Source organism: Pongo abelii, chromosome 6, assembly GCF_028885655.2.
Source record: "Pongo abelii isolate AG06213 chromosome 6, NHGRI_mPonAbe1-v2.0_pri, whole genome shotgun sequence".
Classification (NCBI taxonomy): domain Eukaryota; kingdom Metazoa; phylum Chordata; class Mammalia; order Primates; family Hominidae; genus Pongo; species Pongo abelii.
In genome coordinates this window covers 45,592,723-45,614,423 of record NC_071991.2, presented here as the reverse complement: position 1 = coordinate 45,614,423, position 21,701 = coordinate 45,592,723, and the positions used below count along the sequence as shown (strand labels likewise).

Genomic DNA, 21,701 nt, shown 5'->3' with positions numbered 1-21,701 from the left:
ATGGCTGTGCTCCTTCCTAATAGGCTTTCACACCCAATCCACCAGTTTGCCAGCCATGCCCACATTTGCCTGAGCCTGAGAAGTCCAAGTAAATGCTGAAGTGGAGGTGCTGACTAGAGTGCTTATAATAGTATGATCTTATATTTTGGCATAAAGTAGGTTAGGATGTTGCTAGAAATCCTACTTCCTTTAGCATTTGAGCACCATTTTTCTTTCTGTACATTGCTAAGTATAGGACACATTTGTATTTTTCCAGAATCTTCCACAGACTTGCTTTTCAAGTGCTTTTGACTTTTCTTGTGTAAATCCCATCCGATATAATTCTGATAGCTCTGATGATGTGGCTCCATTTATGTGTAGGGGTTTACTGAGGAAACTTTTAACAAAGATTCAATATGAGAAATTGTTTACAATTTACAGCTAATATATAGAAACTGAACAAATTGAGAAATGCAGGATTCTTGGCTACTTCTTTGTCATATTAAATTATTTATTTGGGAAATTTCAAGACACGGCTTTACTGTAACTCTCTCTTCTCTCTAGGAAATTTGGTTTGATGAAATTTTGTTTTGTGTTTCTTTTTCAAAATTTTTAAGTAAATTTTCAGAATGTATTTCTGTGTATCCCTTTTCCTTTCATAGCTGCTGTTTCTACAGTTAAATTTTACATTTAACATTGGCCTATGTCATGTATAGTAACAAGACAGAGAGGAAACCATCATAAAAGGGCATAAATACCAGGGAAGAAAGTAAAGTCTTAACTTTCCCTGCTTAGGGTCAGAATTTTACCCCAACAAGCATCATTTTATCTGCAAACGTTCTTTGTAGTTCAAATATTAATACATCCTTGAACCTTCCTAACTTTACTCATCTTATTTTCTCATTCTTCTATGTCCTATTTCACTATGCTTTATGCTTTCTACAATGAGCCACTTCGATGCACTATATTTTCACATTTTTTAACTCTCATTTTCATGTTAGTGTGTAGGTGGCTTTGGTGTTTTTCAGACCCAAGTTACGTTCGTATATGCCCCTCCTGCTTTCCTTTGCATCTGGTATATACCTGAACATATTTAATTCTGTATTATTTTTTGCTTGCAGATGTCAAATTAGTTTATGTAACTCAAAGGCTTAGGTTTATGCCTTCCCAGTCAAGCTGCTGTTATGGAAAACAAATACCCAAGCAATATGAACTTATGGATATGGAGGAAGGGAGACATATTTGGGACCAGGGCTCATTAGTAGGTTAGGGTCTGCTGCACCTACGTGTCTGCCAATATCTATCTGCTAGTATTCCCTGACTTTCCTGTTTCTAAATGCTGATTTAGATAAATGCTTTTCTAACCAAAATGAAGCAGTATGGTATTTAAGTCGACCATGGAAATAAGCAATGACATATGTGCCCCCACCTGAAAGACATCAGGTTAGGTTTGATTGGAATCAGGCAGGAGGCCAGATGCAATCAAGTGCCTGAAGTCTGGAACTCCACCAGAAGGAGAGATCAGGCTCCACTGCCCCAGGATCCTCCAGACTGCAGAAGATCTGAGGAGGTCAGAATTGAGCGGGGCTCCCACATCTTTGATAAAATGTGATTTTGTAAAATAGAAGAAAGGGGGAAATGGCAAAAGCAGGCCATTCTCTAAAAGGTCTAATAAACGGGATGATGCCGGTGTACATTCCAGGCCTCCCCCATGCCATCTCTATCTCTACGATCACATCGCAAGCCCCAGAGCACCCTGGCTCTACACGCAAGGCAGGCCACACACTGGGCTGCTTGCATAGACCTAGAGCAGTTCAATGGCTCAATGAGGACTTGCCATCCCAACTGGACCAAGTTGGAAGCCCTACATGGTACATGAGATCACGGAATTGGTATTTGATACCCCTGGCAAATGGTTGCATCGTCATTTCACCAATACAGCTACACTTTCCTTTAAGGCCTGTGGGTTTGACATTGATCCTTATATATTTAATTGTTCATGGGCTTGTTAGAAAGCTTTTAGATTGAGATTTAGGCAAAAAAAAAAAAAAAGTGAACTTGGTTTTTAGCCATAAATTTCTCTAGACCATTCTTAGGTCAAACTAACCAGCTTCCTGCTGCAGAAATTGTTCAGTGCTACGTGGGCATGTGAGAACAAATTTTGCGTGCTCAGTGCTAAGACACCTTCTCCCACCAACTCTACCTTTCTCATAACAAGATCTTAAAAGATGATTTCATTCTCTCAGTCCTTAGGTGCTGTCCTGTCCTTAGGTGCTGATGTCTAATCACCACACTGTTTGGTTCAGTCACCTGCTATCCTTCCAGTCTAGGGGTTCTGTCTCTTTAATCAGCAGGCAAAAAATTCAGACTCAGGCTTTTGACCCTGCAAAATGGAGAAGCATGTACTACTTTTGAATTAAAAAAAATAAAATAAAATAAAAAACAGTTAGAAATGTGACACTAAGACATCTAAGCAACTGGGTGGAGATCTGAAGTAGCAAGTGAAAATGATACCATTAATGATATTGATGATGGATGAAAAGGCAATTGCAAACAATTGGTTTTTTGTTCTTAACTCCACTCAAACACTTACCAAAACAATGAAACTGGTTGGACTTCAAAAATCTAAATGAAATCTTGAAAGCATGAGTGTATTTCCCGTGCAGTATGGAAAGGAAGAGAGAGAGAAAGTAGTTAAAAAACAATCTCCATTCCTACCACACACCTTTGGCTTGCATTGTTCACCACCTTTTAAAGTAATGCCTGATGTGTTATATGCTGGTCCTCCCGAAATTCTAAACTTTCCTCAGAAGTGACCTTTGTTCTCCCAGTGCCTCACAACCCTCTTAAATACCAAAGAGCTTCAGGGGGCGAGGACGAGAATTTTCTAAAGGAAATCCTTCTCTGCTTGCACTGGACAGGCTGTCAAGACCCAGCAAGACACTTTGTCATGTTATCTCACTCCACATTCGCTTTCTCTCCTTGTAGCTACCTCATCCCTGAACTCCCAGCTCCAGCAGCTCCAGCTCCAGCTCCAGCAGCAGCAGCAGCAGCAGCAGCAGCAGCCTCCCCCGTCAACCAACCAGCACCCGCAGCCAGCCCCGCAGGCGCCCTTGCAGTCCCAGCAGCAGCTGCTGCAGCCCACCCCACCCCAGCAGCCACCACCCGCCTCTCAGCAGCCGCCAGCTCCTACATCTCAGCTGCAACAGGCACCTCAGCCCCAGCAGCACCAACCCCACTCCCACTCCCAGAACCAGAACCAACCATCTCCAACCCAGCAGAGCTCCAGCCCCCCGCAGAAACCCAGTCAGTCTCCGGGACATGGCCTGCCTTCACCGCTCACGCCACCCAATCCTCTACAGGTATGCTCCCCGTGCTTCCCGTCTGCCCCTAGGAGCACCAAGGACCTTTCCATGGGGTGGTGCCATCCCCAAAGGCAGAGGGACCGCAAAACTTAGCATCCAGTTCTGCAGCATCTAATTCAAATTGATCTCTTAGACATAGGGAAGAAGAAGCAACTAGAAGGCAACTGGGGATGCATGTAAACGAAACAAATAGAAGCCCATTTCTGTTGCCCTCCAAAGGATAAATGTTATCTGTTTCCTTCTGTGAGAGGCCAGCACTATAAGTGCATTTGGAGCCTGTAATAATTCCATTTTATGATACTTTTTGAAGGCAGCAAAGATAGCATCCAATTAAAATTATTACTAGCACAGTTTTGTAGCCCCGTGGAGAACTGCATCTACTGTCCATGAGGCATGGTGGTTATTTCTCTATATTATGAATACAACAGTGTCTCACCTTAAGTACTTTGTGCTCTTTTGTTTCTATTTTTCTAAAGACTCTCTGGGGTTAGGAGGGCAAAGAAATTTAGCCCCAGTCTTATGTCCCAGATTCCAACCATTACTCCACAGACTAACAAGTACTCTAAATTCATGCCAAGAGCCTCAACCAATATGCATCTTTATAAAGGAATAAAACTTCTATAGGTTTACTTTATTACTGTGAGGCTGAGGGCTTCATAAATAGATATTTCAGGCTAACCATGAGAGCTCATCTATAACCTACCTATTGAGAAGGAATGGATAGGTGCATTCGTAAATAGATAGATAGATAGATAGACAGATAGATAGGTAGATAGATAGGTAGATAGATATGACTTTAAACTTCAGAAAACAATTTTTAACTTAGGTGTCTTTAAAATAAATTAGCTTCAAAACATAATGACTGTGATGTCATCATATCAGATCCAGAAATTAATAACTCAGCCAAGCCATCCATTCTTTGACTTGCACAATGACATTTTTCCCTGTGAGATTTCAGACAACTTCATGTATTTGTAGTACTGTGACAAAGTTCAACAGAGTGAGCAGCCTGTGGACCTGTTTCAAGTGCCATCTCATCCCCGTGCCATAGTGGTGGGTATGAACCTCAGTCAGTCCGGCTCTCTCCAGCCTGAGAATGACAGTAGCGATAGTATCCTTGGCTCCTAAATAGAAAAGTATACAAAATAAAGACAGGTTGGCACACGGACAGAAAGGCAGGTGGATTAGAGACTTGGTATTTTAGAACTTAGTTTGTTGTCCCATAGCTTTGTCTCTTCCAATTTGGATTCTCAGTGGTGTGGCCCAAAGCATTCCTAGAAATGAACACATTTGGGAGAGATGAGTCATTGTGTTTTTCTGGGCTCTTGGGCCAGGGCTACTTTCAATCTGAACATTTTTATGAGTGGAGTTTCAAGATGTATTTATACAAATCTTACAATGGTGAGACAACATAACACCTTTGACCTAGGACTAAAATAAACATGGGCCAAAAACATCTTCATTGTCCACTTGACACCTACTGAGAGAGCAGGTGTCATCAAATTTACAAAAGGCATGATTACAGCAACCTTAATGTTGGCAGCATTTGGGATTCAACTTTATTATTCCAAAAAATTAATTTAATGCTTTTTAAGAACACTTACATTAGATGTACCTATATACCATCTAATTTCTCTATTCCAGGCGCCAAAATAGGTAAAATTACCAAAGAAAAAAATTGCCCTTCCTTGAGGAGTGAAATTACTTAGGTGTGTCCCAGTTGTCCTATATAGTCCAGTATTCCTTCCTATTAGATGAAAGTTTTGAGCTCTGTGGACCTCAGCCTTCCCTGAACACTGTCAGTGTTTTATAAATTTCTGTCAGCCAGTGAGATCCCAGTGAAGACAAGCCCTGTTGAATGACTGTTGACAGGACTTTAGATGAAGTGACCACGCAGCCTCATGAAAATAAACTTAGGGGAATTTCCCAAAGTTCTCCTAACAGTTTCTCATGGAAATCCCAGGGCTGTTTTGTTTTGTTTTTGCAACAAATGAAGGCTCAGAGCTACATTTCTTTCTTTGTAACACTGAGAGAATATTCTAATTTTTCATTGTTGAAGTTTTAACTTATAAACTTAATAAATATGTTTAGAGTGCATTTAAATTTAGAGGAGCTGTTACTCTAACTTCTGTGGGTCTAACAGATGACCACCAAATGAGTGACTTGGTACAAATTTTTTTTAAAACATTACTGAGCAGATACAGAACTAATTTTGAACAAATCTGTGTTGGTAGGCATAAAAGGACTTTTTTCTTTACTACAGGCATGTATAAAGGAAATAGAGAATATTTTGGTTTAAAAAAATTTTTTACACTAGCTGCAGGCTTTTTGAGTTTGTGGAACATGGAATGTTTGAACTTTTTAAAAAGAAAACTGTTTAAAAGGAATTGCAAAGATATTTAACTCTCCAAAGTAATGATCTTTATAAAATGTTTTTGTTTGAAGATTATTAAGGGAATAAAGATCAACTAAATTCATATATGATAGCCTAAATTTCATTTTACAATCCTTTATTTTCATGTGGGCTTTATCTTTTTACATTGTTCAGAAATCTGCTGGAGAGATATTAGTTTAGAACTATGCAATGTAGATTATCAGGGAAAGCCAGTCAATTAGGTTTTTTGCTTTAAAAACAAAACTTTGGAGGACAACAATTATTTCTAAAACTGTGCAGATGCTCCCATGTCTTTAGAAAAAAATAAATGTAAGTAGGTTGTGTGGTATATTTGGGTGAGGTCACTTCTTGAGATGAAAAAAATTAATAGTGTTGGTAGGTAGTAACACTCTAAACAAAAATTATCCAAATACCTCTTATCGGCTTTTGTGCAATATTGCAGTGTAATTTTATTTTACTCTTTTACTCAATTCCGTGAAAAGGATTACATTTACAAAACCAAGTTGTTTTAAGATAGATAGGAGTCTAAAGTATTATCCTTTCAGAGACGCACAGGTTGGGGGATCACTTTGTTTATTAATTTTGATCACGCAGCATTATAGGAGGTCTGGTGGTCTAAAGCAGACTCTAGAAGCTGGCCCCTGGAGATCTGTCTATAGATTCTCCATTGAGACTCAGGACCCACCCACCCATGGCTTCGTTCTTGCCCAGGAGGCTTGAGGAGAGAAGTTCTAGACAGGAAATGCAAGGGCAGAGGTCTTCAGGGCCTGGCAGTCCCTGTAAATAAGTAAAGTAATCTTGGTTGTAAAACCCAAAATCAAATTTATAAAAACAGTGTGTGGGACAAACAAGATGCACTGTGAGCTGAATTTAGTCCTTGGGTGCCAGGATGGAGAGCAGTCCATACTCCTTATCTTTGCTCAAACCCACAGTCCACAGGCTGTGCCTGAATCTAAAACTAAAAATATAGACTGTGTTTGATAGAAGCAGAAACATAAATGGAAGCAATCTTTTGGGGCAAAAAACATGATCTAGGTAAAAAAAAAAAAAAAAATTCAATATGTAATTTTAATTTGGATAGAGACCCCATAAGCATAAGAATGGTGAAAGAAAAGCCTCCTTTCTATGAACTTTAAGAAGAATTTTCTTGAAAAGAAAACTCCTTGGGAGTTTTTATTTGCACTGGTAAAATTTCAGACATCTTATAAAAGCCCTATTGTGCACATATTCCCTCTTGAGTGGTCTGGAGATATGCTGGGCATGGTTGGAGCCCAGTCATGGTGTAGGTGGAAGAGGGTAACCAGAGGGCTTCAGTCCCCCTTCTAGTTCTGACCCTGCCTCCAACTAACTCATAACTTTGGATAGGTCACTTTAGCTCTCTGGACTTCATTTCCCTCATCCGTGTGGTCTAAGTCTTTTTCAGGCCTATGAGTCTATAATCTCAATGTTAGTAGGCCTCTGGAATTTTATTGGCTATTGAAAACTCGATGGTCCTGAAGATTCTCTGAGTATTCTTCAAGGTCAGGTTAATTTCTTCCCACTCAGCTGGGTGGCAGAGTGAAAAGAGAGTGGAGGACAAACATAAGTGGGATAATGATAGCAGAAGCAGATTTTATCTTAGCCAGAGAGTCCAAATTAAAGTCAAGTTTTTATCCTCAGAGAGTCACTGCTATAAGCTCTGGTCCCAGATTGCTTTTCCACACCTATACATTAGAGAAGCTTAAGAAACCAAATGCTGCATTTAACCTTGGCCTGCTGCGTACCATCTTGCATGGCAGGACGCAGGATAATCTTTTGCTTTTCTTGTTCTATTGCACATTTTAATAAATAACAGAGGGAGAGAGAGATCAGTAGGAATTGGAGAGTGAAAGCTATCTGTACTTGTATGAGGAATGAGGGGCACGGTCACCTCCTCGGAGGTGAAGTTGCTTGAGAGCGTAAAATGTATTCTCAACCATGTGCATTTGCTAATGGAAAGGTCTAGTTACCACTTAGGCACAGCAGAGTAAAACTGCATCGGAATCCCACCTCTGTTGCGCAGTGGGCATCGCCTTCTGGTCTTCCCATTTGAGATATTTTCCCACTGGCAAACTTAGTACTAAGTTCCAAAGTGCATACATGATGGGAGAAGGTGGTACATTATCACTTTTTGAAATAAAGAGCCCAAAGCCTTGAGAAGGAGCTAGACCTATAGGACTTTCAATTTCTCTAAAGCAAATGGTCTCCAATCGTGGGTCTGCCCTATGGAAAAGACCCAGTGTCCTAGGCCAAACCCCCTCCCCCCCAGCAATTAGTCTTAATCAGTTTACCACACTATTACTCAAGGCTCTGTGGGACTAGGTTTGTTTTTTCATCTATAAAAGGGAGGGGGTAAAATTAAATACTTTCTAGAACTCCTTCAGTTCCATTGGAGTTTTATGTTACAAACCCCTAAAACTGTATAGAGTTGGGTGACTATGTGGGTGTATTCATATAACTCCTTTGTGTGGCCACTGTAAATATAGAACTCAGACATCTCTGTACCTACACAGGGCTAAATCACTATGCAGAATTTTCCTAGCCAGTACTTGGACGATGGTGAGGCTTGGAAGCACTCATCTCAGATGCAGAATTTAAGGGTGTACTCAAAAATTCAGATAATGTTTGAATGAAATATTTTCAGAAAAAAGAATGAATGCCAAAAGTCTATGAACAACAAAATTTCGAATTTTTAAATGCAGGATCAGTAACAGTATTGAGCCATATTGGAGTCTGAGGCAAAAGAAAAAAATCAGTCATATGAACATTTAATGATCATGAATTTTTGGCACTCATTTTTATTTTTAAAATATTGTATTAAGATCTTATTCATCTTGATTACTACATTTCTGGACACACCTTTAAATTTGGTTCCTGAAATGAGTGCCTCATTCGTCTCACCCACACCCCTCTCAGCTTTGCTACTGGCTGTCTAAATGATTTAGTTAGCAAAAATCTGCCAAAGTCAATGACATTCTGTCCATTGTAAATTTCGGCCAGGTCTTTGATCTCACTTTCTAGTTGAACTTGAACACTGCACCAAATTTTGCACGGTAGAAAAACAAATGCATGTTGGATAACAAATTGGGGCAAGGAAGGGGCTAGAAATCCATCTTCCCCATTGCACAGATCTAATAAAGCAATTATTTTTGATTGAACTGAAATGTTATGACAATCAAATAACTCTTTTGGCTGACTTTTTCACTGAACTAATTTATGATTTTATGAAATTAAGTAAGTTTAGTAAACATAATAAAAGTATCACTATGTAGACAACATTCTCTCAGAGCAATCTGAGTTCTGAGGACCTTTGGAAAGCTGGAAGAGTCCATATGGGGTAGGCAAGGCTTCCTCTTGGCTAAAAAGCCAAAGAAAACTTTATTATTATGGAAAAGAAAATCCATCTAAGCTCAGAGAGTTATGAAAATTAAATATAACATACTGATGAGAATGCTTTTGTATGCTGTAAATTTGTTAAGCAAATGTTGATTAGCCTAAAGATATAAAAGGGTATGAATTTATTTCTGTTTATACTACCTTCCAGAAAATTGAGGGCTTCATTCATGATTCACTTATTCAGTGAGAGACCGGGTGGGAAATGAGAATCCCTTTACCCAACTGTATTAAGTACTGAATAAAATAAACAAAACATATTTACCCATATACTCTGCAAGGGACAATTTTTCCTTTTATGAAAGAAAGAAAATCTCCTTAAAAAAACCCTCAGTTCAACATTACTGACGTTTCAAAGAATTTATTACAAGCATTTGAGATCCAGGAGGAACAACAAAGTTTATATTGCTTTGAGAGTGGCAGGGGAAAAATTAGTTTACCAAGAATCTACTTATATGCTGTAGTGCTTCTTTGTCATTGTGTAGATTTACCATTTCTGGGTACTGCTCCATAGTTTAGTCAAATCATGTAGAAAGGGGTTTAACAAAGCAGGAAGCGTGTTCATACCACTGGCTATGGAAACTCATGTCAAGTAGTGATAGATGATGAGGGTGCCAGACTCAAAGGAGGATGGGAAGATTCTTGCAGCGTTTGAACATGGCAAGTGATCACTTCTCAAAGAAAAGAGAACCACTCTGATCCTGACAGTGGGGATAGAGCCATGGTCTGTCTGCAGCAAGCTCAGCAAAGAGCCTAGAGCCACATACACTGTCTAGTCCCTTCGCTGTTGGATGGTGGTTGATAAAACTAATCCCCAAGTCTAGCTCAGAATGCTTCTGAAACAGTTTTGCCTTCATGTGCATAGATGCAGGGTCTAGTGGAAATTTGAGATGCCCAAAATGTGCCGGCTGGCACTTTGCTCTGAATGAGCAATGCTTGGCCAGTATTTATGTGAACTTAATACAATATTCTAGTGCTTTCATGATCACAAGTTATTTCTCATCTTGTAGTTTCAATTCATTTCCCACAGGTTTGGGGTAAATTTTCCACTGGTTTTTAAATTAACTTCCAAAGCATAGACTTGCAAGTGAATATTCTCCAGGTTGTAAAGAAAGCACTTTTATCATGATTTGTAAATATTTATTGAGCACCTGTGCTGTGCATTGTTCTGGAGAAGGTTTGCAGAACAGACAAGATGATGCCTCAGAGAAAGTGTGATCTTGAGAAGCAGATGGACCTGGGTTTGAATGCTCACTCTGCTGGACATTTGAGTCAAGTCAGCACATCCTTCTGAGCCTCAGTTTCCTCACTGGTCAGACAGTTGGTGTGGGGATTAAATGCAATGTCTTATGTGAGGGCATCTAATTTGGTTCCTGATAGATAGCTGGCACTCAAAAAATGTTAGTATCCTGCCTACTTTTTTTCCATCCTCGACTATAGATATTATAACCTGTTGGGGAATATGAGACAAACACATGCACTCAAAGTTGAACAAAAAGCAAATAGTCACAGGAATGTAAAAATGCATGTGCACACAATAAAATGATGCCCTGCAAACTACACAAAAACCCATAGTAGCTAGAATGAGGCTAATAATTGCATGTCAGTTTCGTAGCATCATCCTGAGTCAGAGAGGTACGGGGCATTTCTGAGGAAAGGGGTGAGGAGCACACACAGTACAGGGCAAACCTACACTAAAGGGCATCTCAGAGCTGTGGAGCTCCAAGGGGTTTAGAACAGAAAGAAAGGACTGTAGCCATGCACTCACATAATGCTAATATTGCCTAATCATATAATCTTAAAGACTTCCAACTTAAACCTCAGTTTCCCCATCAATATTATTATTACTATTATTATTATTCTTATTATTTGAGACAGAATCTCACTATCACCCAGGCTGGCATACAGTGGCACAAACACAGCTCACTGCAGCCTCAACCTCCCAGGCTCAAGCCATCCTCCTGCCTCAGCCTCCCGAGTGTCTGGGACTACAGGCGTGTACCACCGCGCCTGGCTAATTTTTGTATTTTTTGTAGAGATGGGGTTTTGCCATGTTGCCCAGGCTGGTCTCGAACTCCTGGGCTCAAGTGATCCACCTGCCTCAGCCTTCCAAAGTGCTGGGATTATAGGTTTCAGCCACTGTGCCCAGCCCATCAATATTATAATTGAGAATGAAGAATTTTTTTATTATACTTGATATAGGATAAAGATGCCATCACAAATTAATAGGGAAATGACATATTGTGTAGCAGTCAATAGTTGGGAAAATTGGTATACAGATATTAGGCTGGGAGAAGACGGTTGTTACATCTAAAACTTTCAATATATGAACTATACAATAAACTCTTGAGAAAACAACAAAAACAAACAAAAAAAGAACCAAGAATTATTTTTTCCTTGTAAATTCCCGAAGTTGTGGTTTTTAGTATTTGGGTAAAGAAGAATTATCTTGATGATCTCACTTCTGCCAGTAACTAGATCGCTAATTAGTGACCATGGGCAAGTCACCTAATCTCTTTAGGACTCAGTTGTGTCACTTATTACATGAAAAGTTTATATTAGATGATCTTTAAACCCTTCCTATCTCCACATTCTATTTCTGAAATAACACAAATAACGTGGTTTAAATTCTATGGAAAGAAAGAACGATATATGTACCACACCATAACATACATCACATATGCAGTACTCAAGAAATACTTCTGATTCTATTTGGCTAATATTTGCCATCTGTTTTGAAATTTACAAAGTGCATTTTTATATACTTATTTCATGCATTGGCCTCATGAGTTCACAGTTCTAACTGGAGTAACCATGATCCTTTACCTATATATCTTTTACTAAGTTCTTTGGTCTCTCTTTTTCTCCTCATCACAACCCAGAAGAAGCTAAAATTGCCTTCATTCCAACCCAAAGAAACTAAGTCTCAGAAAGTTCAAGCAAATTTCTCAACATCACTAACAACGGCTGAATTGGGATTCCAGATCTAGTCTGTCTGACTTCAAAGTGTCTCTATTTATATCTTACCACCTCTGCAATGTTCATTTTGGTTATTAGTGAAATATATATTCTTATTTCCTTATTGGCTCCCAGCATTTTCCAAGTCAGCATTTCTCAAATTTTCTTCCACAAAACACTGATCCAAAGAAATTTTATTGAAAACAGATTGCATGGTGGGTAGGCAGGTAGATAGATAGATGGGTAGATAGAAGTGCTGCATACTATATGCTGTTCCTATATATTTTGCAAAGATTATTTGAATACTGAAGGCTAAAAGACATCCTGCAGTAGAGATGTCTAGTTAACATGATTTAACCAAGAAATTCTGAAACCTGTGAAACCACTAGAGCCTTTTATTTCACATAATGCTAATTAATATCTCCTGTGAAAAATCCTTCAGGAACCACTGCTCTAAAGCCTCCTTAGTTGTGGGGTCAGCACAACTAAAGTAACCTCCATTTCCTTATCCAGGACAGTATGTAGAAATCCACAGACTAGGTCCAATAGGCTGGGCCGTGGAGAAAACCAAGTATAGAAAGGTGAGAAAAGACGGAAGGAAAAACTTAAAACTAAGGCAAGAGACGAGAAAGCTGAAACGGTATGGTTCTGATAATTGACAGTGAGAAAAATCACTTCATAAAATACCTGCTGGGTTGCTTCTCGCGGCAGCTGAAGTCTTGGAGACCTTCTCTTCCAGATAGTCCTCCCTTCTTCCTTCCTTTTCTTCACTGCCCATTGTCTCTCCTGCTCACACAACCGGAGTCCTGCCTCCCCATGCCAGAGCATGAGAATCATGGCCAGGGTGCCCCTGGACCACGTAGCCCCTGCAGACCCACGGGACCGACAGAACTGGGAGAGTGCATGCCTTCTCCCCTCCTCACCTGCACCCTCCTCATCTTTTGACTGAGGAATTTCCAACGGTCAGGAGATCCCCCAGCCCCTGGCACCCTCATTCTCCACCCCTGCATTTTAAGAGGGTCTGGATTCCAAACAACAGGTCACATCACCCTGAAATCTGTATGGTAAGCCAGGACTAAGTCGTCTAGAGCACCAAGCTGTCAAAACTCCATGTCTGTGGGGCATTGTCTTAGTTACAAGGCTCCTATCCTGCTCTTTTTCTATTTCCTGTTTTTAAAAATAGACTCTCAGAATCACTGGTGTTTTCCTTCTCTTTTGTCTTCCACTGTTCAGAACTAAATTGGGCATACTGGCTGAAAACACCAGTCCTGGGGCCCTGTGAGTGCAGAGCCAAGGCAGAGAAAGGCACCATGTTGAGGCATGCAGGACAGGTTCATGTGCCACTTGGAGTGGCTGTCTCCTGGATAGGGCAATTCTGTGTCCTTGGCCACTCGGTAGGGATGCCTTCACGGCCGCAGATGAATGCAGCAGTGGAGGGGTGCCCTGCGTTTGTATGCTGTCGGCTCTGTGCTCAGAACTAGTAGCTGTGTCTGAAGGCCCAGTTGGGCTCCGATCAATGCAACCTTTCCAGCCCATTTTGTCTGAACTGTAGTTCGACAGGGCTCAGCCCAGCACCTCCACTTAGTTTTCTACACCAGGAGATATTTAACTGTCATAAAAAAGAAGTAAAGTTAGAGATTCCTTTTTTTTTTTTTTTTTCTCAGCTGGACTCCATATCCTCCCAGAGACTAGCTGCTGTTTCCAGACATGAGTTCTCTGTCCTTGTATTTTGATGTTGTGACTGTGGCGTTTAAAAAGAACAAAGCAACATTTAGGGGTCCGGGGAGAAGATTTAAGAGAAACCCTCTCACTTCCCCCAAGGAAAGCTCTCTGGAATCTGGTTGACTTGGAAACTTGGTTTTTTGGTTTTTTTTTAATTAGATAAAATATAAATAATCTTGAACTCCTGTCTAAGGTTTAAAAAAGGAATATTCCTTAGAGCAGTTCTCACCTCCAATAGTCTGCACTCCATGGAAGGAATCTGACCAATCTAAGGCTAAAGCCAAGTGGTCTTTGGGACCAACCTGAGGCAGAAAGTTACGAAAGGCAGAAAGCAAAGATGGATGTTTTCCAAGCTCCCTGCATGCAATGATCACATTAAAGCCATTTGACGCATCTTCAAGGCACAGCCTACATGTTATTTTCATTGCTAGTGAGCCTCTCAAGTGAAAAAGTGAGCGTCTTCATACCAGAAAGGAAGACCTGCATGTAATCAAATATTTTCAGGGCCACTTGGGCCTTGCCTGGCAGGTGACTGTCTCTCCCTCTTCTTGTCTCACCCAAGCCACACCATCTTCAAACAGCTGAGACCACGCCTGCGCTCCTACAGCCATATTTTGTTCAATTCCTTTGTATTCTTTTCCAAGAGAAGATTTTCCAAGTCTACAGCAGTGGTTCCCAATGTGGGCTGTACGCTGGGAATACCTGAGGAGTTTGTTTGCTTGTTTGTTTGTTTGAAGATACCAATGCCCTGGGTCCCACCCAAGGATTCTAATGGAACCAAGGTGGGCACCAGCATTTTTTAAACTTTCCAGGAGACTCCAGTGCGCAGCCAGCTTTGAGGACAACTATGTATGATCTTGTAAATAGGCTGCCAATTATTCATTTCTAAAGAACAAAATCCTACCCTTTGTTTATACAAAATGCTTTTTGCCCTAAGTATTGATTGCATGAGTCAGCACTGACTTTACTTTTATGATATAATAAGACCGGGTCTTCATTTCCAAAAAGGATGAGCCAGCATCATTTGTGCTCTACCCCTCCCCAGATTCACAGCCCATCAGGAAAGGAAAACAACCCTGTCTGTGCTTTGTCAGCCACCTGGGCCTCTCCCAGACTCTGGAGTTGAATCATTAGCCCGATATCTGCAGAAAAAGCTCAAACCTGGTGATTCATATTTGATATTTAAAATATAATAGGGAAAGTAAATAAATAATCCTTTTCATAATCTTTAACATCTTCTCAAAATAAGAACAATTGCTACTGATTGAGAGCCCATTAGATGCCCCACTGTTGCTAGATGTTGTCTCATTTAGTTTATAGTAGGGCTTTTCAAACTTTTATTTGCATATGGATCCACCTGAAAGGCTGGTAAATGTAGATTCTGATCCAGAGCCCACCCCAGATGCTGCATTTCTAACCAGCTCCAGGAATGCTGATGCAGCAGGTCACTCACCTTGAATGGTAAAGCAATACTCAATGGACCCACCACCCACCCCCTCGCGCCAGTACCACCAGCTCCATTTCACAGATGAGGACGTTAGGTGTGAGGACCTGTTAGAAGTAAGATTTAAACTCAGATCTATCTGATGTCAAAAACTCACCCACTGCGCAAATCTACCTCTTGTTAGTCTTTTCTCATGGTTTAGAAGGAGCTTCCTCCTTCTAAAGTGATGTTATTTGAATTACATGACTCCTGGAGTCATGGAGGTAGATAGCACTGTTGGAGGAAAGACTCTCATTTACCCACCTCTCTGATCTTTCTTGTAGCTTACGTCTTTCTCATAGCTCCTGATCTAAATCTTGATTGATTATTGCTCAGCAATCAGTAACTCTAAGCTCGGGGTTGAGGACAAGTCTGTTCTTTTTCTTTAGTGAATATACTAGTTTTGTTGAAGCCATTTCTACAAAATTGAAACACCAGTGCAGCGATTAAAGTGGTCTGTGGCCACTAACTAAATTAGAGCTCAGATAGCTAACAGAAACCCTATGAGAAGTCAGAGGGTCTTATGCTAATTTGCAGGCCCCAAATCACCTTGCTATAGGACTGTGAAGATCACACATACCTGTCCCCACTGTCTTTCATGCAGCAATCACAGTGCATTTGAGATTGCCTGCCTCAGTGAGGGGAGGCGGCAGCTTCTCCTAACACTATAGCTTCAACACTCTTTTTCGAGACCAAAACACAAGATACATGCAAAACAGTAGCAAAGTGATCCTTAAAATGTAGAGGCCATACACAGAATCAAACTGTGTTTCTTTTTACCTGATATCAGATCCTGTAGTGGTGGTTCGGAGAAATTCCTTAACCTCTTAAGGGGGCAGGGGTGAAGGAGAACTGTGTACAAAATGACATTGATAGTAAGCATACTCCAGTCATATGTTTGTTTTCAGAAATAGTCACTCCTGTTTGAATGGGGAATTTACTTTATAATAATTGGAAGTGCTGCCATCATTGTAAGACAATAGTTTCCTTTTTTTCAATTTCCATTTTTATTTTAGATTTGGGGATACATGTGCAGGTTTGTTACAAAGGTATATCACAAGGTGCTGAGGTTTGGGCTTCTATTGCTTCCATCACCCAGGTAATGAACATAGTACCCAAAAAAAGGAAGTTTTGCAGCCCCTGCTCCTTCCTACCCACCCTCCTTTGGAAGCCCCTAGAGTCTCATATTCCCCCCATCTTTTATGTCCTTGTATCCCCAAGATTTAGCTCCCACCTGTAAGTGAGAACATGGAATATAAAAACACGTTTTCTTGACAAAATGGAAGAAATGTCTTCAAAAACACCTGCCCTTTCAAAGGTCTTGGCCTGACTTTGCATTTCCTGCAAGGAGGCAGGTAGACCTAGGAACCCAGGCACAGCTGGACCTTTGCGCAATGTCTGCTTGCCCCAGATTGGACGGGCAGGTCCTGCTGATGGGCTTTGCAAAGAAATCTCATTCACACTTTCATCTTCAAAGAACAGAAACCTACCAGAACTTGTACAAATATCAGCCTAAGGATGCATACATGAATGCATGGGTTGACCTAAAAGAAAACAAATTGGGAAAATAAACTCTTATGCCCTGCCAACCCCCACCCAATATGTGTATAGTTGTCTCCTTGCACTAAAGGGTTAGACTATTATGTACATGGGAATGACAAATCCTCATAGTTGCATGCATGTATTTTCAATATTTGTATGTATACATACTTGCGTTTGCTTAATATGTACGTATGCATGGATTTATTTAAAATGCTTTAACATTTATTTAAAATCATCTAAGGGATTCTGTAAAGCATCCACTTATGTAGTTTGGGCAAGTCAGTGGAATGGGGAAACATGACATTGTCTAGGGCTTTTCTTCCTTTCCTTTCCTGCCTGGGACGTTTTGAGAGAATGACTAAGCAGTGCTGGAGATTATGAATTTGCTTAAGTGTGAATGGCTGATTGCCAAGCAGGAGGCCCGGCCCTCCCCAAAGGTGATGGACTGGGGCTGCAGGTCTTCACACTTGATGCCTGGATTTGACTCGGAAAGTCTGCCAAGTCTTTTACTCGGAAATTTATCTTAATTAGATCTGAAAGACCTGCCACAGCAGAATAGTCACACCGATTAAAATGAAAAACAGGAGAAATTACTGATCAAATTAATCATAATGTCGGGTTACAGCTGTAGGTCTGATGTAATTTGCCACTCCAGTGAGTTACATCGGCCCAGGCCCAGGAAAGGAAGCTGGCTTTACGCTGATCCGTAACACCCGCCCGCTCCAGGCGGCCCAGCAGGAGGCTGATTCCATTCATTTTCCTGGCTTGCTCTGACCTCCCTGCTGCAACTGGAAACAAATCAGGCACCAAACAAACGGGAGGTGGGGGGAACAGGGAGGGTAAACAAGAAATATTTTCTTCTCCAAGAGACTGTACTATTGTACTATTTCAAAATGGTGAGCTTTTTAATCTTGGCCGGGTGGGCCTGGGGCCCTGTGCTTGTTTGGCTTTGTGCTTTTGTTTTTTCCATTTAACCTCCTTTTAGTTTTACGTGTGGTGACCTGACATTGATTAGATGCAGAGCGGGAATCAAAAGGTCAGAGGACAAAACCTTTAGCTCTGAGCAATAGGAAAAAAACCTTTAGAAAAATCTCCTTGCCAACATGGCTCTTAAACTAGGACATGGATTGAAATAATCTAAAGTGTCACAAGAGAGGAAGAAGAAACCTAGGCTGTGAGATCTGATTGTTCCAACGTAGATATGGTCCTGGTACTCTAATGTTTAGATAAACACCACTTTATACCATACCATGTGTTCAGGGTTGATGTGGACGGAGTATAGTATTTTTTAAAGAAAACACATCAGAGTCTAGATCCTTTTCATTGTATATCCTTGAATCTGACTGTAGTTAATTCTTATCTCCCCATTAGAGATTCAAAGGAGACCCTAAAACACAAAGAAGGAGACCGTCTAGCCATTTCATTAGGAATTCTCAGAAGTTAGAATTTAGGAGGAATGTAAGACTTCTTGCTAACTATTTCTGCTTTATCAGGAAACTAGATAAAGAGAGTTCAGCCTTTCCTGAAGGAAATCATCTTAAAACAGAGATTATTGGAAAGGAGCAGGGAGAGGAGGTGTTCTTCCCAATCAATAGTTATCAGTTGCCTTTGGAGCAGTAAGAGCTCTCTTCTTGACCATATGACAGGTTGCCCAAATCCCATTTATTCATCACTGGGCCAGATGTTTATACTCTCTGCCCCCAGTCTGAAAAGGCTCTCCCTCCCACCAGGAATGAATCTGGCACATTTTTAAAATGAGGATCCCTTGAACCAAGGAATAGGAAGACGGGCAGTCATGGAAAACAGGCTGGCCCTGGCACTCGAGAGGCTGTGCCTTGGACCTTTCTAGGGATCTTTGTGAAGGATTAGGTGGGACCATGTGCCCAGATTGGGGAAGGGCATGGTGTTTTTCATGACATTGTGAGTGATTGCTAAATCGGTTTAGTAGTCTGTAACTAGCATTTTTAAAAGAAAATAATAAAAAGGAGTAGAAAATGCCAGAGCACACAAAGTCTACAAATTTTTTTAAAGACACTTTCCTTTAAGTGATATACAAATGGACATCTATAGTTACATGTTGAGAGATAGATCTAATTGTACATATATTTTTGTATGTATATATGTGTTGGCTTGAGATGTAAAGTGTGTTTCTTCTTATGAGACAAGGTCAGAAGAATTTGAAAAACCCTAGCCTGAAACACCCAGCTTTTCAGGTAGACAGAGATGGGATTTCTTAGGTGTATAACAGGCCAGGAAGCAGGTATATCAGTATCCCAACATACTGCATGTGATATGAGCCCTTAAACACCAAACACCTTTCCCAACAGTCAAAAAGAACGAAAAAGAAATGCCCACCACCCCGCCCCCCAGCCTTCGCCCACACACACGTATCTTCCAGGGAACTTCAAGATTCAACATTATACCACTGCCTATGTGGTTGAAAACACACAGCAGATTAGTGGTTTAACAAGCCTATTAAAATGAGAGACTAAGTAATAAAAGCTGACAAGTAGTCCCACCAAAAATGAGTAGATAATTCTAAAGAGAAAGTGAAAGGGAAAGAGAAACAGTGGGAAGGAAGCACGGAACCCCACAGGGATTAATTGGCTAATTTAGGCCCCTGGAAGCTGTGTCCCTCAGGAAGATGCAAGTCGAAGGCCAGGTCCACAGGCCCCTGGTCAGAGAAGTCAGGGGCTGTCGAGCTTCACATCCAAAGTACCTGGAACTTCTCTCACTTTTCCCACCTAGTCTGGCCCCGAGGCAGAGCTATCACCATCTTCCCTAAGTTGGTCTTCCTACTTCTGTTTTCTCTCTAATCCACTTTGCAAACCACTGTCAAGTTACTCTTCCTAAAAGAACATTTAGTTTATACCACCTCCATGCTCAAACCCTCCGCTGGCCTGTTTAGTCTGGACGCTCTGGCCCTACTCATCACCCCATCCTCCAACTCCCTCTGCCGCATTCACCCTGGCCCCCCACCATGCCCAGATGTGCCTGACACAATCCCTCCCTCGCTTTGCTGGTCCATGCCCCTTGCCTGGAATGCCCCCTCTTCTCATCACTGACCCCTCGTGGCTCACTTCACTTCCTGCTCCTTCCATGAAGTGCCCACAGTGGCCCAGGCCTCAACAATCGCTTTCCTGAACTCATATATTGGGCACTTAGCATTTGCTCTTTAAGTCTTTTTCTTTTATTTTCATCTTGTTTATGGACAATTTATTATCTCATTTGAATTATAAGCCCCTTAAGAACAGACACAATGTCTCACGCCTCTTTGTATCCCAGGGCTGTCAATAATTGTTGTACGTGATGATTTCTGATTTAACAATTATTCATGTCACAAATATGTAAGTGCCTGTGATTAGACTGTCTTAAAATTCTTTGCAAAATTTCTTGATGAAGATAACAATGACTAATGAAAGAAGAGCTATTTATTGTTATAATTAGAACCATGCTTGGCACATTGTAAGAACTATAAAAGCCTTAGATGTTATGATGACTCCTTTGAAATTGTTTCAACCTCATCCTTCTCTGCATTATCTTCACAGTGGGCTTTGGGAAATGTGGGCTTGATTTAAATACTTTAAATCAGTTTATTTTATCTGGGAAGAAATGTACATCAAATTAAGGACCATCATTTTCTAATTAATCTGTTTCCTTTCCCCCACCATCTCAATAACACATGGTAGTTCTTGATATTCAGAATATAATAGGCAAAGAAGCAGGTCTTGTTAATACTTTATAGATCTGATTGATCCGTGGGTTAAATCATGTTACCCGAAGCATAAACATATTATAAAGAAGACAGGGAGACCCAAAGAAAATGAAAGTGGATCTCCTACCTTGAGTGCACCTCACACCCCACTATTGGATGCCTGGGACTCTCACATGACGCAGCCTGGCTGCTTCAAACCCCACTGCAAGAGCAGGCAAACACACATGGAATCTCCCAGTATGAAAACAATGATCCAGTTTAAAAATCAAAAACACTTCTGGGTATTTAACGTATGCCAGGCACTGTCCTAGGTGTTTTGGGTATGTTTTTCTACGTATGCCATGCAATTACTTATGAAAGCGAGGAAACTGGGGCTCAGAGGAAGCTGGTAACTTATCAAAAGCCCCACAGTTTGTAAGAGGTGGAGCTGGAGTTTGAGCCCCGGTCTGACCCCAAGGGATCCTCCCACCTCCTTTTAACCAGAGTAGTCTCTGTGCAAGTCTACCATCCAGGTAATCACTAACATTTCATTCTCAGAACTGTTCTGGCTTGGAAGATAAATTATTTGGCCTTTTACCCCAAGCCCATCACCATGCCACCTCCAACATTTTTCCAAACTGCCACCTGATTTCACTTGGCTCAATGCCACAAAAGCTAGGAAGTTCAGATGACTTCTAAATTTAATAAGAAGATGGAAAAAGTAATTCTTATAAATGTATCATGTTCTCTCTAGAGCCAAAAATGCCATGTTATTAAAAGGTTTGCAGGTGGCATGGAGGGGAAGGGTCAAAGGGTTTCATAAACCAGGGTGGGGGCTTCAGAGTACGAATTGCTCTAGCGCCCCTTCTGGTGGCCTCTGAGGGTGCTTCAGAGCAGTCATGATTCCCAGATTGGCCACATATCAAAACCACCTGCAGAGATTTCTTCTCAAATGAATTTTGAGAGGAAGAGAGAGAGTGAGCTAGGAGAATTGGACCTGTAGATCAAAAGACACAGCACCAATCTCATTATGTGAGGCTTGTTTAGATTACAATTCAAGCAAACTGTGAAAAGGAAAAAGTATGACTTTTATGAGACAATTGGAAATATGACCACTGACTGGATATCTGATGATACAAAAGAATTCGTTTT

The 21,701-nt window shown here is 40.9% G+C and overlaps 1 protein-coding gene across 2 annotated transcripts in view; it reads left to right on the top strand.

Moving 5' to 3' along the window:
• The window catches only part of POU6F2 (POU class 6 homeobox 2), a 434,029-nt gene that overhangs the window by 301,212 nt on the left and 111,116 nt on the right, over positions 1-21,701 (top strand). For both annotated transcript variants that reach the window (XM_054560568.2, XM_054560567.2), the window contains exon 5: positions 2,968-3,341. In XM_054560568.2, the coding sequence (XP_054416543.1) occupies positions 2,968-3,341 (374 nt within the window). The remainder of the gene's footprint in view (positions 1-2,967; positions 3,342-21,701) is intronic.